Below are 16,710 nucleotides of genomic sequence, written 5' to 3'. Positions count from 1 at the left end.
TATCTGTCATAACAACATATTTGCTTTTCATTAAAATTTTTATTTTTTTGTAATCTAATTTAAAATCATTATCAAAGCGTTCTGGACCAATTTCTTCTCAAATCGCGCCATTTCGGACCACATTAGGATTTTTTGACACTATTGCAATTTTTGGTTTTTCTTTATAAACTCGTGAATTTTATGTTTATATTTTTTTCACCTATCGGACCAGGGAATATGGGGTCATTTGCAATGAATTCGCGAAAGTTACAGGCTGTTTTTGTTGACTTTGCTTGTGAGAATGTATTTGCTTTCTACAAAAATACAACACCAGTACCATGTGGGGAATTTTGTGCTAATAATGAAAACGCGTTTCTAAGATCGATTCGGTGAAAAAGTCTCCGCACCAACTTTGATTACTAAAACCCTTTTGATGCTTTTTCTACTTATAATTTTAAATTTGCTTTGTTTGAATAAATATTTATAGAAAAAAATACAATTCTCACAGGCAAAGTCAACAAAAACAGCCTGTAACTTTCGCGAATTAGTTACAAATGACTCCATATTCTCTTGTCCGATAGGTTAAAAAAATATAAACATAAAATTCACGAGTTTATAAAGAAAAACCAAAAATTGCAATAGTGTCAAAAAATCTTAATATGGTCCGAAATGCCGCGATTTTAGAACAAATTGGTCCAGAACGCTTTGATAATGATTTTAAATTAGATTACAAAAAAAATAAAAATTTTAATGAAAAGCAAATATGTTGTTATCACAGATAAAATTAAAAAATGCATTACAGAACTTCAATGCATTTGGTGCGGAAACTTTTTTCGCGGAAGAGAAAAATTGACACCACATTTCATAATAGTTTTTCATGCTCTACACAGGTATGTGGTGGTATTTTTGATATTTGCAAAAAAGTGCAAAAAGTTATATCCCTAATGTATATATGTATATGAGCGTACGTAGGTATGAACGGACGTACATATATTCATAAATTATACATCAAATGTTATATTGGTTTGACTGAAATTTCGAACGAATAATTTATAATAATTATTTTTCTGTTATCCTTGACCTCCAGTAGAATATGGAACGTAAAAAAAATCTTATAAAAAAGACATAATTGCGCAATGTTTGGCTAATGTCAGTCTTAAATAGTATACGGAACATCACATAATTTAGGTTAGTAAGTGGTCGGAAACCTACTTAATAAACCCCCTACTAACCCATTATTTTAACAAGGGCATGTAGCACTGATTCACTAGTTATTCTCCATTAGTTATCCTGTGGCCACTAGAAGTTGAAAAATAAGCTAAAAATTCTATTTTTAGAACAGTTGAGGTGGAATTTGCATTCAGCTATGTAGATATTTAACCTATCACATATATCATCGACGATAGAACCCGATGCCAAAATCGTATAATCAATCATTCACATCTCTATGCCATTTGGAAGGTATGGAATTTTAGAAAGGTAGAAGCTAAACAGTTCCGGAGATCACACCACATCTTGGAGAGTACCCTGTTTCAAGCTACGGGTCTCAGACTATTTCGGTATTCCACAAACAACTGGCGCATTCAAAGTGTTTATTATCCAACTTTTGAAAACAAGGTTGGAACTAAGTCGTCTCTATGTCCTCAAACAGCTTGGCATGGTTGACGGTGTCCGGTGACGGTATCCTTGCTGACTTTGCCGCAGTATTATTATCTTCAGTATTATTATCTTCATTTGCTAATCCCGTCTCCTTCTTTGGGAGGAAGTTTGGCAAGTGGTTGCAGCTGTGATAATGACATTCTCAGCTACCCAAGGTTGTCAGGGCTAAAGCTAAAGGGTGTTTTTTTAAGCCCGATAGAACTTGAAATTGTAAAAAATAACACAAAAAATTAAACTGTAATCAAAATTTTTTTTCATTCGAAAGATCAATACGTGACATTAACATTTGAAAATGATTTCGGGCATATGGGCACCGCGGCTGTTCTTGACGAAGTGCATTCTGGACGTCCAATTTTTGGCCACTTTTTCGAGCACTGCTGGCCGTATGTCACGAATAACACGAACAATGCTGGCCTCCAAGGCATCAATTGTTGCTGGTTTATCAGCATAAACCAGTGACTTCACGTAGCCCCACAGGAAATAATCGAGAGCCATCCTGTTGAAACCACATCTCCTCCGGATCAATGTCATCCTTATTTTCAAACAAAAAATCATTGATCATGGTGCGGTAACGATCTCCATTGACCGTAACGCGAGCTCCGGCCTCATTTTTGAAGAAATAAGGTCCGATGATGCCACCAGCGTGAAAACCGCACCATACGGTGCATTTTTCTGGATGTAATGGAGTCTGTAGGGTCTCTTGTGGATTGGTCTCACTCCATATGCGGCAATTTTGCTTAATAACAAACCCGTTAAGCCAAAAATGCGCCTCATCGCTGAACACAATTTTGCGATAAAACAACGGGTCGAATCGACGACTGATTTTCAAAGTAAATTTGGATAATTTCGTAGCGTTGTTCAAGCGTGAGTGTATTCTTGATGATTTGTCAGAGTATACTGAAACAAATAAAAACAAAGTTTCATCAAAATTTAATTTTTTGTGTTACTTTTTACAATTTAAAGTTCTATCTAGCTTAAAAAACACCCTTTATCGGAAGACGTAAGATGTCCTGAGCCAGGGGAAATGACGGGTTGCCAGGACACGTAATTTATCAGACGGGGTGCCACAATGGTGATATTTGGCGAGCAGTGGCAATCTGCTCTTATCCTCGTAAGAGCGTCTTCTTTAACCGTGCAAAATGTGGAGCTATCAATTTGGTCGGTCAGCGTTGTATTCATCTAGTCATTGCATAGGACGGAATATCAGAGCTCATGACAAGCAATGAAGTCCCCTAGCACCAGACGATTAAAGCCTTCCTAGATCACGATGCCTTTGGCCATTAGATGCTGCGTTTGTTATTGTTGAGGAAAAGGCGTGGGTGTATCGTATTCCGACGACGTCGAAGTTGGAGACAATCTGCCGCAGCAACATAACTCTTCAATCTTAAAGCAGCGGATACTTTCGTGCCGACTTGACCCCAAACCAAAGTGTTTCGGCCAGCGGCTGCCAACCCAGCATCAAACCTATGTTTCTACGTAGGTTTCTATGCTGCTACAATAACAACAACATAACTCCTATCGCAGTATTCATTGAGACCAGATAGATAGAAGCATCCTTTCGTACAGAAAGGGTGTATATAAGCACCCTTTTGTTCAGAAAGGGTGTATAGAAGCACCTTCTGTTCAGAGATGGTGTATAGAAGCACCTTCTGTTCAGAAAGGGTGTATAGAAACACCCTTTCGTTAAGAAAGGGTGTATAGAAGCACCCATTCGTTCAGAAAGGGTGTATAGAAGTATCCTTTCGTTCAGAAAGGGTGTATAGAAACACCCTTTCGTTCAGGGAGGGCGTATAGAGGCACCCTTGTTCAGAAAGGGTGTATAGAGGCACCCTTTCGTTCAGAAAAAGTCTATAGAAGCACCCTTTTGTTCAAAAAGAGTCTAAAGAAGCACCCTTTTGTTCAAAAAGAGTCTAAAGAAGCACCCTTTCGTTCAGAGAGGGCGTATAGAAGCAGCTTCTGTTCAGACAGGGTGTATAGAAACACCTTCCGTTCAGAAAGGGTGTATAGAAGCACCCATTCGTTCAGAAAGGGTGTATAGAAACACCCTTTCGTTCAGGGAGGGCGCATAGAGGCACCCATTCGTTCAGAAAGGGTGTATAGAAACACCCTTTCGTTCAGAAAGGGTGTATAGAAACACCTTCCGTTCAGAAAGGGTGTATAGAAGCACCCATTCGTTCAGAAAGGGTGTATAGAAACACCCTTTCGTTCAGAAAGGGTGTATAGAAACACCCTTTCGTTCAAAAAGGGTGTATAGAAGCACCCTTTCGTTCAGATAGGGTGTATAGAAGTACCCTTTCGTTCAGATAGGATGTATAGAGGCACCCTTTCGTTCAGATAGGGTGTATAGAAGTACCCTTTCGTTCAGATAGGTTGTATAGAAGCACCATTTCGTTCAGATAGGGTGTACAGAAGCACCCTTTCGTTCAGATAGGGTATATAGAAGCACCCTTTCGTTCAGATAGGGTGTATAGAGGCACCCTTTCGTTCAGATAGGGTGTATAGAAGTACCCTTTCGTTCAGATAGGGTGTATAGAAACACCCTTTCGTTCAGAAAGGGTGTATAGAAACACCCTTTCGTTCAGAAAGTGTGTATAGAAACACCCTTTCGTTCAGATGGGGTGTATAGATGCACTCTTTCGTTCAGAGAGGGTGTATAGAAGCACCCTTTCGTTCAGATAGGGTGTATAGAAGCACCCTTTCGTTCAGATAGGGTGTATAGAAGTACCCTTTCGTTCAGATAGGGTGTATAGAAGCACCATTTCGTTCAGATAGGGTGTATAGATGCACCCTTTCGTTCAGATAGGGTATATAGAAGCACCCTTTCGTTCAGATAGGGTGTATAGAGGCACCCTTTCGTTCAGATAGGGTGCATAGAAGTACCCTTTCGTTCAGATAGGTTGTATAGAAGCACCATTTCGTTCAGATAGGGTGTATAGATGCACCCTTTCGTTCAGATAGGGTATATAGAAGCACCCTTTCGTTCAGATAGGGTGTATAGAGGCACTCTTTCGTTCAGATAGGGTGTATAGAAGCACCCTTTTTTCAGATAGGGTGTATAAAAGCACCCTTTCGTTCAGATAGGGTGTATAGAAGCACCCTTTCGTTCAGATAGGGTGTATAAAAGCACCCTTTTGTTCAGATAGGGTGTATAGAAGCACCCTTTCGTTCAGATAGGGTGTATAGAAGCACCCTTTCGTTCAGATAGGGTGTATAGAAGCACCCTTTCATTCAAAAAGAGTGTATAGAAGCACCTTTTCCTTCAGAAAGGGTCTATAGAAGTACCCGTTCGTTCTGAAAGGGTCTATAGAAGTACCCGTTCGTTCTAAAGCAGCCATTCGTTCAGAAAGGGTGTATAGAAGCACCCTTTCGTTCACAAAGGGTGTACAGAAGCACCCTTTCGTTAAGAAAAGGTGTATAGAAGCACCCATTCGTTCAGAAAGGGTGTATAGAAGGACCCTTTTGTTCAGAAAGGGTGTATAGAATCACCTTTTTGTAAAGAAAGGGTGTATAGAAGCACCCTTTCGTTCAAAAAGGGTGTATAGAAGCACCCTTTCGTTCAGAAAGGGTGTATAGAAGGCCCCTTTCTTTCAGAAAGGGTCTATAGAAGTATAGAAGCACCCTTTCGTTCAGAAAGGGTCTATAGAAGTATCCTTTCGTTCAGATAGGGTGTATAGAAGCACCATTTCGTTCAGAAAGGGTGTATAGAAGCACCCTTTCGTTCAGGAAAGGCGTATAGAGGTACCCTTTCGTGCAGAAAGGGTCTATAGAAGCACCCTTTCGTTCAGAAATGGTCTATAGAAGCATATATGAACCCAGCAAAAAGTTTGCCTCCAAAGAGGCAGTTAAATCATATGTACACGTGATGTGGAAGTGCATCAAATTATGCCTTTTCACTCATGATTTTTACAGGAGCGTGACTACTGAAAGAAGCACTCCATTGCACTGCATTTTAACTGACCATTTGGCACTGAATTTTAACTGACCCTCTGGCACTGCATTTAAACTGACCCTTTGGGGTAGAATTGGATGCAGTCCAAAGCACGTTTTTGATACAGGCATTCTGCGGAATGTGTGCAAGCCATTACAAAATATCCCAAAACAAATAAAATGCATTTATTATTTGTGTAAAACAAAAATATTAAGAACTTTATTACATTAATACAAATTATGAAAATTCTCCATTGAATTCAATCGCAACCATGCGTGTTTCCTCCTCTCTCCATTTAATCCAAGCTGAACTGTTTTTGCTTCATCTGCTAAATGGGTTTGATATTGTCTACCCATCACCAGTTAAGATTTCGACATGTAATCCAAGCACTCCATTGGAATTTTAAATACATTTTTTTTTATATTATTATCTAAAAATTTGGAAATTTGAACACGCTTATCTCTTTTTGGAAAATGTATGCCGCTGCCTGTAGAGATGTACAAACTGATTTACATACATACGTTCTTGTAGGGATCTCTAACAACTGCTAATAAAATGAAGCGAAAGGAGTGCCTCTTTCACGACTCCGTTTGGACTGCATCCGGATGTCGTTAAATTGTGACGAATTGGAGTGCCTTTTTCACGACTCCGTTGAATTGCATCCGGATGCTGTTAAATTGTGAGGAATTGGAGTGCCTTTTTCACGAATCCGTTGAACTGCATCCACATGTTGTTAAAATGTGACAAGTGGATGAGATTCTTTGGATTGCATCCAAAATCGGTTAAAACGTGAGGAATGGAGTGCCTTTTTCACGACTCCGTTTGAATTGCATCAAAACATGCCGTGAAAGAACTGGTCCACATTGCACTACTTCCAATTTATTTTGCTGGGAAGATATCCCCTTAGCCACTCCAATTGGTGTTGCGACTGACTTTGGGAGTTTCTTAGAGGCGGATCCCTCTCTAGCTAGTTCGTCCGCTTTTTCGTTATGGCCTGGGATCCAAGTGAAAGTACCTCTTGACAGGCGTCCTAGCTTAGCAAGTTCTTCTTTTCAATCTTTCACTAGCTTTGATGTAGCAGAGTTTGATTTCAATGCAAGAAGCGCCGCTTGTTGTTATTTCTTTCGCTAGTTTGTGATACACGCACGCATGTCCGTTGGAATTATCTCTCCTCACTTCAAGAGCCCGCAGCCTTGCCGCATTACATGTTGCAATTACTTTGATGTGTATATCTAATGGCGGAATGTGCATCATTATATTGAGGGCTTAAGCAATGCACGTCCGCATTGCCCATGTCATCCAGATGCATGTGGATCTTTGTGCCTCATCGAAATAATAGTTTTAGACGCCAAGTATGTTTTGGGCGAAATCTGTTTTAGACAATTTTGAGTCGATTCAGTAATGTCCGGAGCGCACAATAACTCTCGAACGGATTAACCGATTTTGTCAAAAACTTGGCTATCGTAATATTTTGTCCAAACTTAGTTTAAGTTCGAAGATGGGCATATCGATTTACTTCCTTGCCCCACAAAAGTTCAAAATTTTTCGCAAAGACTATGCGCACGATAAGAAGGGACTTACCGATTTGGTCCATACTTTTCACATCGTATTATTTCTACCAGACGTAGATTAAGTTCGAATATGGACTATTTCGGCCCACTCCTTTGGGTACCTTCCACATACGATTTGGAAAAGTGCAGTTTAAGACCATCTCTCAAATCGTTTTGATTTTTCTAGTAGCAAGTACAACTTTTATCAGGCGCAAATGCATGCTTCCTTAGAAAATTACCCGAAAGCTCTAAAAACCCGCTATAGCACCATATGTAGTGGATGGAGCGCACGATAACTCTCGAACGGATAAACCGATTCGGTCCAAAATTTAGCAGTCGTAATATTTTGCGCAAAACTAAATCAAGTTCTAAGATGGGCCATATCGATCCACTCCTTCGTGTACCTCCCCCACAAAAGTTCAAAACTTTTCGATAAAATGATGCGCATGATAACACTCGAAGGCACATCGTAATATTTCTACGAGACATAGATCCGGTTTGAATATGGACTATATATGTCAACTCCTTCGGGTACCTCCCACACAAAATTTCGGAAAAGTTCAGTTAAGGACTTCCTCTCGAATCGTTTTTATCTTGCAACATGTGGCGCTCAAAGCCCTGTTTACGATGGTACAAGTTTTTGTGTGGCAAGTCCATACTTCTTGAGAAAATGACCCGAAAGCTGTAAAAAAAAACCCTACGACTAGCATGTGTAGGGCTGGTGCTCACGACCACTCTCGAACCGAATACTACCTTGGTCCATAGTTTGCATATCGTAATATTTCTTTGAATGTTAAATGAAATTCGAATGTGGTACTTATAGGTCCACTTCTTCCGGTACCTCCCTCACAAAAGTTTGAAAATATTCATTTAAATTGTACGCGCGATATCTCATAAACGGAGCAACCGGTTTGATTCAAATATTTGAATCTCGAAATATGTTGTCCAAAACTTAGTTTATGTTCAAAAGTGGGCCTTATCGGTCCACTCTTTGGGGTACCACCTAAGAATCCTAAGGACATTTTTAACGAAGTTATTCCTAGTGGTCCTATTTACAGCGATATTATGTTTTTTTGTAGGCACGTACATGATTCCTGATATAATGGTCCAAAAGCTCTAAATTATATGGTGCCCAACAGAAATAACAAGTGAGCGCGATATCTATCGGCAGAAATTACTCCCAAAATAAGACCCACTTCCAAAATGGACTATCTCGGTCCATTCCTTTAGATATCTCCCCGCAAAGCTTTTGAGCTTTAATCCAAATCCGTATTTTTGTCGGCAAGTTCGTACACCCAACATTTTGAAAACCCCTAAATACATAAGTTTTTTTTAGAAAAAAAATTGTTGCAATTCACATAGGCTAAGCGTATATCTCTGTTGGTAAAGCCGACTTAGCTTATCCTTGTATGACTGCCAGAATCCGTTTTGGTAGCTGTCGTTGAAAGCTTTGTATGAATGTTTACCCAATTTATAGAGCTTGGATGTCCACCATGGTGAATAGTGCTTTTTTGAGCGCGTCATAATAATTAATTATTGACTGTGTCATGACCTTTTTAAAATAATCGGTTAGTGAGTTGATTTGTGACTAGTTACGACTACTAAAAAGCCGTTATTTGGTAATATCTTTCCTTGCAAATTCGGTTAATGAAATGAATTTGCTTAAACATCAATTTCAGGCCCTCTTAAATAAAAGGTGAGACACCACTTTGCACGCTTGTCGTGATATTGCTTAATACCGATGATAAGCTGCAATAATTAATGAGCATTATTTGTTTGATGGAATTTTAATTCTAAAATATTTTGATTTGAAGCTTTATTTTTTTAATTAATATTTAAACATAAAACAATACAAGCTAATAAAATGAAATCATTAAATCACTATGAATGGCAGTCAAATTCATTACGGAGTCATAAAATCAATAATTATTGTCATTGTCATAATGAAGATGACAACAGCTGGTTGGTTGGTTGTTCTTATCATTATCAAGTAAAGAAAAAAACAAAGAAACAACGACAAAAAACGTTAATTGTTTAAAACAATAGTGTCGTCGATATATTCCTCATTATGATCATCGTCAACAACGTCATAATTAAAAATGTAAACAAATAACAAAAGGGGTTGGGGTGGTGGTTTGGAAGAATGTGGAGTGGGGAATGAATACAAGTACCTAAACAAATAAAATAAAATATACTCAAGCTTACCTTACTGCCATTGGATGTGCCAATGTTGGTGTTGTTCAGGTTGTTGGTAGTGTTAAAATCCGAATTTATTTTCATTCTGGCTATGTGTGATGATGAAATATTCAGAGTCCGCTTTTCACGAGTCAATAAATCCGTTCTGGTGGAGGCCAATACTTTTATGGAATCCGGTGCTGAGAATATTGGAGCATCCACAACATCTACAGAAATTTTGTTGTTAGTATTCTCCTTATTTCCACCAATAACCACTGGCGTTTCTAAGGAATCGCTTGAATTTTTAATCGATGTGTTTCCAAAAACGGCTGCTTCCTCAGTTTCCGCTTTAAAGCTGGAATCTGCAAGAGCGTTATCTTTTTCGTTTGTTGTGTCTTTTGGGCCAAGCTTAAGACGCCTAGGTAGGGTGCTGGCACCACGATGAACTTCAACGGGTTCTTGCTGGCTGCTACGCGTACCGTTCTCACGTGTAATCCAGTTTAGTGAAAGACGACGCTGTAGAAATCTACGTTTCGATGTACGTTTTGGTGATTCGCGCGTATTCAAATCGGAACTGTTGTCACTAGTTTTATTGGGGGTATCTTTGTTGTGGCTTATAGGCAAATTTGTTTTCTTACACCACAACGTACTGACACGATTGCCCATAATAAATTTCAATTTTCTTTTTTTTATTTCAAGGTTTTACTACAATTGAGACGAGATGGGTGGGATGGGGGTATGGACAAAATAACTCTAAAGCAACACAACAAGGAGGGAAACGTAATAAATTTTCTTTTGACCAAAACTTTTCACATTTCATTGGTGGTATCCTTGAACTTTAATTTTTTTCTCCGACACAAAATTTTAACAATCACAATGGCGTATTTATATTTTTTCTTTTTTGGATTTTCTCCGTTTTTTATTGGAATCATAAAATCATGCACTCCGGGTAGTATTATTAACAATAATTATTTTTATTTTGTTTATAATAAAATTCTTCCTTTGGTGTGGATATTTAATGGCCTCAAATCGTATTTATTTTTCAAAACAAAAAAACCTACTACCGGTACGACTCTCAATTCGTCACATACTGAATATGGTATTCTTGGAAGACGGCTGAATAACTCACTCACAGTCACGTTGTGTCTCTCGGACACCACCACTACTACTCACACTTTTTTCAACTAAACTCAGCACGCATACCGCCACACTCGCAAGCTTTTCAAGCAGGCCAGGCCACAGTCAACAACGACAAAAATTTAACCATCAGAACTAAAATGTTTTAAATATTAAAACAAAAACAATAGAGACGCCAAGCAGAAGTAAAAAAGGCAAGCAGACATCAGGCGAAAAAAGTAAATAAAATTCTAACCATTTATTTTACACAGTGGCACAGTGTAGTGAGTGCGGTACACTAGCAGCACACCACCCATACATGTGGATATCGAACAGCAATCTTTCATTCATTTATTCATTTATTCACCCAACCATCCATCCATCCATCCACTTACACATCTACACACATTGACAAGCTTCGAAAACCCCAATACCATTGCAGATGAGAATTTATTGGAATTTCGTTTAGTTGTCACAGTATTCCGATTTGTGACTTTATTTTACCCCCAGCCATTAGGGTGAAAAAATGTTCGGATAAAATTCGTTTCAGACAATTCTGGAGATAAGGGCCCCATAATGTCCGAAACAATATCTGTCCATAGACACATTGGAAGCCATATGAGTCGAATAACTCATTACAACCCAGCAAAAAATCATTTCAAATAGGGTGTCCAAAAAACCGGTTTTTCCAAACAAAACGATTTTTGGTTAACCGACATTTTCATTTTTTTCAAAAACCGGTTTTCGGTTTTCAAAAATTTTCAAAACCGGTTAACCGGTTTAAACCTGTTTTGTTAAATAGGTACAAAATTGATAAGTATTTGTATCAAAATGTACGGCAAGGGATAAATTAAGTATACCGACTTCGTTATTATATAATTAGTTTATGATATCCTTTTTATTGGACATTCATTCTCGAAGTGGGGACAGCAAAATTAAGACAGAAATTGTGCCCTTATTGTTCCACAAACATCTCATAAGAGACAAGGGAGACTTCTCTCATATCAATGAGTGCACCCCGATTCATATTAGCTCAATGATATGGGACCAACAGTTTATCGCCGAGTACGAACGGCGTGTCCTACTCGTACAGAAGTTTTACATGGCTGAAATACTCAGGAAATGTCGCCAACACTACTAAGGGGTATTTTGCCACCGTTGAAAATTTTGATGTTGACTGACCGGGGAATCGAACCCACGAGGGCATATGTCCTAAGGATTTTCTTCTAATTCATATGGAGATTCCTATATTTGAAACATTCCACTCCACAAAAAGAGCATAAAGGCTTTCTAATGGGTTTTATTTGTCCAGTTATGTGTAAAATTGTCTAAAATAAATGTGTAACCCTATTTCCAAGGGATTTTTTTTAGGTTGTGGTACGTACACTAATTTCAAACCCATCTCCTACTTTTGCGACCTTTTTACATGCAATTTTGAAGACATGGTAGGGTGAAATGCGACAAATTTCAAAAAATGGTATTCATTCTGTCAAATAATGTAGAAAAAGATCCAAATTTTAAGAAAAATTTTGGAAATTTTTCAATAAAAAATAGGTGAGGTCTGGCCAGACTCATGTGTTACGAATGTGATATGTATGTCAAAAAATCCTTGTAGCTCCTTTTCTGGTGATCCTTTTGACTTCACGTTTCTTTCGTTGGAAAGGTAAGAAAATTTCATGAAGCTACCTGAAATCTCAGGTCCATAGCTTTATTTTAACCCAGTTTAAAATGCAAAATAAAATGAAAAAGGCCTGGCTAGACTCAGGTGTCCATCGGAGGGTTAAGTCTGGTTTCTTCGCCTTGCGTTGCCAAACTAAAACTGTCGTGAAATGCCTGACTCAAACATACATTTTGTTATCGTTACCCTTCATAACCTGACATTCGACTAAAGATTGTGTTAATTATGCACAGACTTTGCCTAATAAGTCTGATCACAGTGAATATTACACAGCATAGGAAAATTCGGCGGTCTGTTGTATAATGACTAATATTAGTTTTAACCGTCTTATATTGCGTATTCGCCCACAAACGATGTGGGGGTAGTGAACTATATTGGCACAACTCTACATTTTACACAAAATATTTTTCAAATTTAAAGGTATCTGGCATTTATAACTTTGCGGTACCTTGTGTTAGTTAAGATGAGTTTACTTTCAAGAATACAATTGTAATGAAATATTAAAAATATTAGTATTTTTTAAAAACCGGTTAACCGACACAAATAACCGGTTTTTTCGGTTAACCGAAAATGACGTTTTTGGCGAAAACCGGTTTCGGTTTTCTAACTCAAAACCGGTTAACCGGTTTCGGTTTTGGACACCCTAATTACAAATCTCCTTACTAACCCCCATTATTTTAACAGAAAACAGAAGTCCTTTTGACATTTTCTACAGATCGAAGGCCTCTTAAGGTCTTCCATACAATTGAAGACCAGAAGACATCATGAGGTCTTCCGTAGACCCCAGAAGACGCTTTTGGGGTCCTCTATAGACAACCGAGGACCTAAATGTCTTCCTGAGACACCAGAAGACCTATTGAGCTCCTCTATAAACAAACGAAGACTTCTCGAGGTCTTTTATAGACAACAAAATGCCTGTTGAAGTCCTCTGCAGCAAACAGACGGCATCTTGATGTCTTCTGCAGAAAACAGAAGGCCACTTAAGGTGTTTCACATCTTGAGGCTTTCTGTAGACACCAAAAGACATCTTGAAGTCTTCTATAGACACCAGAAGACACCTTGAGGTCTTCCGTAGACCCCAGAAGACCCTCTATAGACAACCGAGGACCTAAATGTCTTGCTGAGACACCAGAAGACCTATTGAACTCCTCCAAACAAAAGATATCTTGATGTCTTCTGGAAAAGCAGAAGGCCTCCTGAGGACAATCACATCTTGAGGTTTTCTGTAGACACCAGAAGACCTCTCAATGTCTTCTATAGATACCAGAACACATCTCGAGATCTTCCGTAGACACCAGAAGACCCTTTTGGGTCCTCTATAGACAACCGATGACCTAAATGTATTCCTGAGACACCAGAAGACCTTTTGAGCTCCTCTATAAACAAAAGAAGACCTATCGAGGTTTTTTATAGACAACAGAAGGCCTGTTGAAGTCCTCTGTAGGAAATACAAGGCATATTGATGTCTTGTACAGAAAACAGAAGGCTTCCTGAGGACATTCACATCTTGAGGTTTTCTGTAGACAACAGAAGACCTCTTGCCGTCTTCTATAGATACCAGAAGACATCTTGAGGTTTTCCGTAGACACCAGAAGACCCTTTTGGGGTCCTCTATAGACAATAGAGGACTTAAATGTATTCCTGAGACGCCAGAAGACCTTGTGAGCTCCTCTATAAACAAAGGAATTCCTCTCGAGGTCTTTTATGAACAACAAAAGGCCTGTTGAAGTCCTCTGCAGCAAACAGAAGGCCTCCTGAGGACATTCACATTTTGAAGTTTTCTATAGACACCAGAATACATCTTGAGGTTTTCCGTAGACACCAAAAGATCCTTTTCGGGTCCTCTATAGACAACTGAAGACCTAAATGTCTTCCTGAGACACCAGAAGACCTATTGAGCACATTTATAAACAAACGAAGACCTCTCGAGGTCTTTCATAGACAACAGAAGGTCTGTTGAAGTCCTCTGCAGAAAATACAAGGCATCTTTATGCCTTCTACAGAAAACAGAAGGCAACTTGAGGTCTTCTAGAGAAAACAGAATGCCTTCTGAGGTCATTCAAATCTTGAGGTTTTCTGTAGACACCAGCAGACATCTTGAGGTCTCGTAGACACCAGACGTTTCGTAGACACCAGAAGACATCTTGAGGTCATCGTAGACACGATCGAAGACCTCTTGAGGTCTTCTATAAACAGTAGAAGGCCTGTTGACGTCCTCTGCCGAAAACAAAGGGATTTTGATATCTTCGACAGAAAACACAAGGCCTCTTGACGTCTCCACAGAGCACAGAAGGCCTCCTGACGTCTTTCATAGAAAACATGGGACCTCTTGATATTTTCTATAGACCGAAGGCCTCTTAACTTCTTCTATACAACAGAAGACCTCTTGAGGTCGTCTAAAGGCACCAGAAGACATCTTATGGTCTTCTATAGACACCAGATGACCTATTGAGGTCGTCTATAGACAAAAAGAGACCATTTGTAGCCTTATACGGATACCTTTTAAGGGTATCCGTTAGACAACAGAAGACGCGTTGAGGTCTTCTATAGATAGAAGACACATTGGCTTCCTATAGGCAACAGAAGACCTCTCGGTGTATTCTTTAGACAACATAACAGATTCTAAGATATACAGACGGCCTCTTGAAGTCTTCTATAGACAACAGAAGACCCCTTGAGGTCTTCTATAGACAACAGATGTCTTCCGAAGACATCAGAAGACCTCTTGAGGTCTTTCGTAGACACCAGAAGACATCTCGAGGTCTTCTATAGGTACCAGAAAGCCTCTTGATGTCCTTTATAAAAAACCAACACCTCTCGAGGTCTTTTACCGAAAACAGAAGTCCTTTAAGGTATTCCACAGAAAACAGAGGACTTCTTGATGTTTTCTGTAGACCGAATGCCCCTTATGGTCTTCCGTACAACAGAAGACCTTTTCAGGTTGTCTAAAGGCACCAGAAGACATCTTAAGTTATTCTTTAAACACTAGAAGACAAAAACAGACCTTTTGTAGCCTTATACGGATAGCCTTTAAGAGTCTCCGTTAGACAGCAGAAGACGCCTTGAGGTCTTCTATAGCCAGAAGGCCTATTGGCTTCCTATAGGCAACAGAAGACAACATAATATATCTCGGTGTATTCTATAGACAACAGAAGAATTCTAAGACCTACAGACACCAGCAGACCATTTGAAGTCTTCTATAGACAACAGAAGACCTCTTAAGGTCTTCTATAGACAACAGAAGACTCCTTGAGGACTTCAATAGACACCAGGAGACCTCTTGGTATCTTTCGTAGACACCAGAAGATCTTTTGATGTCTTCCGAAAACGCCAAAAGACCTCTTAAGTTTTTCCGGAGACACCCGAAGACCTCTTGAGGTCCTGTTGATGTCCTCTACAGGAAACAGAAGACCTCTTCAGGTCTTTTACAGAAAACAGAAAAACTCTTGAGGTTTTCCACAGAAAACATAAGGTCTTTAAGGTGTTCCTGTGAAACATCTTGATATTTTCTATAGACCGAAAGGCTCTTAAGGTCGTCCATACAACAAAAGTACATCAATTTCAATATCCCTGAGTATTACAAATATCTTACTTACAGCGAACCCCTAACTACTGTCCCCAGCAGTTCAAGATCTTGTGTAACAAAGACATCGAACATAACCAAGGGCGGTGACGAAATGCCGCAACTGGATCACATTAGCGACAATCTAAATATACAGAGCAAAATGTTCCCCTAACTCTAAGGAAAAAAACAGGAAAAAAAAACAAAAAACATGCCGGCCGAAACGATATCGATCCATGTTTCCAACTCCAGTCATGAGACTACATTCCAAATTCATTGGAAAGATTGCTGAACCGACCTGTACCACTGCTCAGACGTTTAAGAGTCTTAAATATGCAACAAACCATTACTACTCAGGCAAAAGGCACTAGAGGAGGAAAGTAGTAAGGGAGGAACTTTATCCACACAACTAAGAAGGAACTTCTTATCAACGAAATTCCCACTTAAAGACTCCTCATTTGCATCAAATCGAAAAGCTCTAAAACGGAGATGTAAGTGGGCCAGCAGATGAACAAAAGAAACCAATCCAAGTTAGGTGGAATCGCGAGCAGACGGAGCAATGATGGTTTCGCATGCGTCGTTTGCCTCGGTGACAAACAAGGTTGGTGGTTGGAGAGTCCATTGGTTATTACCTGATTGTTCCAAAAGTAACGCTGACAAAGCAGCAACGGTGTGCCAACGGCTTTACGCTGAGTGGATTGAAACCTCAACGCCATTTTAGTCAGGTATCCACAAAGCTATCTACAAGGAAACCATTCGGCTGAAGGAGAACTTGATAAGAACGCTTTATCGGGGGAAGTGCACTATGCCGGCAAAATCTTTGAGAGTTTTGAATATCAGACCATGGTCCTCAAGAACGAACCCATTGAAATTAAATTGCCTGCGCTCACATTGAATGATGGGAAATTTTAAACAATCCACGATGGGGCCAATGACAGGTTTTCGAGGCAACAAATCACTGGGGCAAGCTAGACCTTCCAAATTTTGTACAGATGTTTATAATGGGCTTAGAAACTAATATGCCAAATTTGGATCATATCGGTTCATATATACATATAGCTGC

At 39.2% G+C, this 16,710-nt stretch overlaps 1 protein-coding gene across 8 annotated transcripts in view; it reads right to left on the bottom strand.

Annotated features, from left to right (window-relative positions):
• Sarm (sterile alpha and armadillo motif) overlaps nt 1–16,710 on the bottom strand; it is a 374,264-nt gene that overhangs the window by 208,801 nt on the left and 148,753 nt on the right. For 2 of the 8 annotated variants that reach the window (XM_073980096.1, XM_073980097.1), the window contains exon 1: nt 9,322–10,462. The exons of 5 other annotated variants lie outside the window; for them this stretch is intronic. In XM_073980096.1, the coding sequence (XP_073836197.1) occupies nt 9,322–9,957 (636 nt within the window). In that variant the 5' untranslated portion in view covers nt 9,958–10,462. Of the gene's footprint in view, nt 1–9,321; nt 10,550–16,710 lie in introns of those variants that run through there. One more of the 8 variants, XM_073980119.1, reaches the window with a different exon arrangement.

This window comes from Musca autumnalis, unplaced genomic scaffold (assembly GCF_047663935.1).
Source record: "Musca autumnalis isolate F117 unplaced genomic scaffold, ASM4766393v1 scaffold_4, whole genome shotgun sequence".
NCBI lineage: Eukaryota > Metazoa > Arthropoda > Insecta > Diptera > Muscidae > Musca > Musca autumnalis.
The sequence above is the reverse complement of the archived record's forward strand: the minus strand, read 5'-3'. Positions and strand labels throughout refer to the sequence as shown.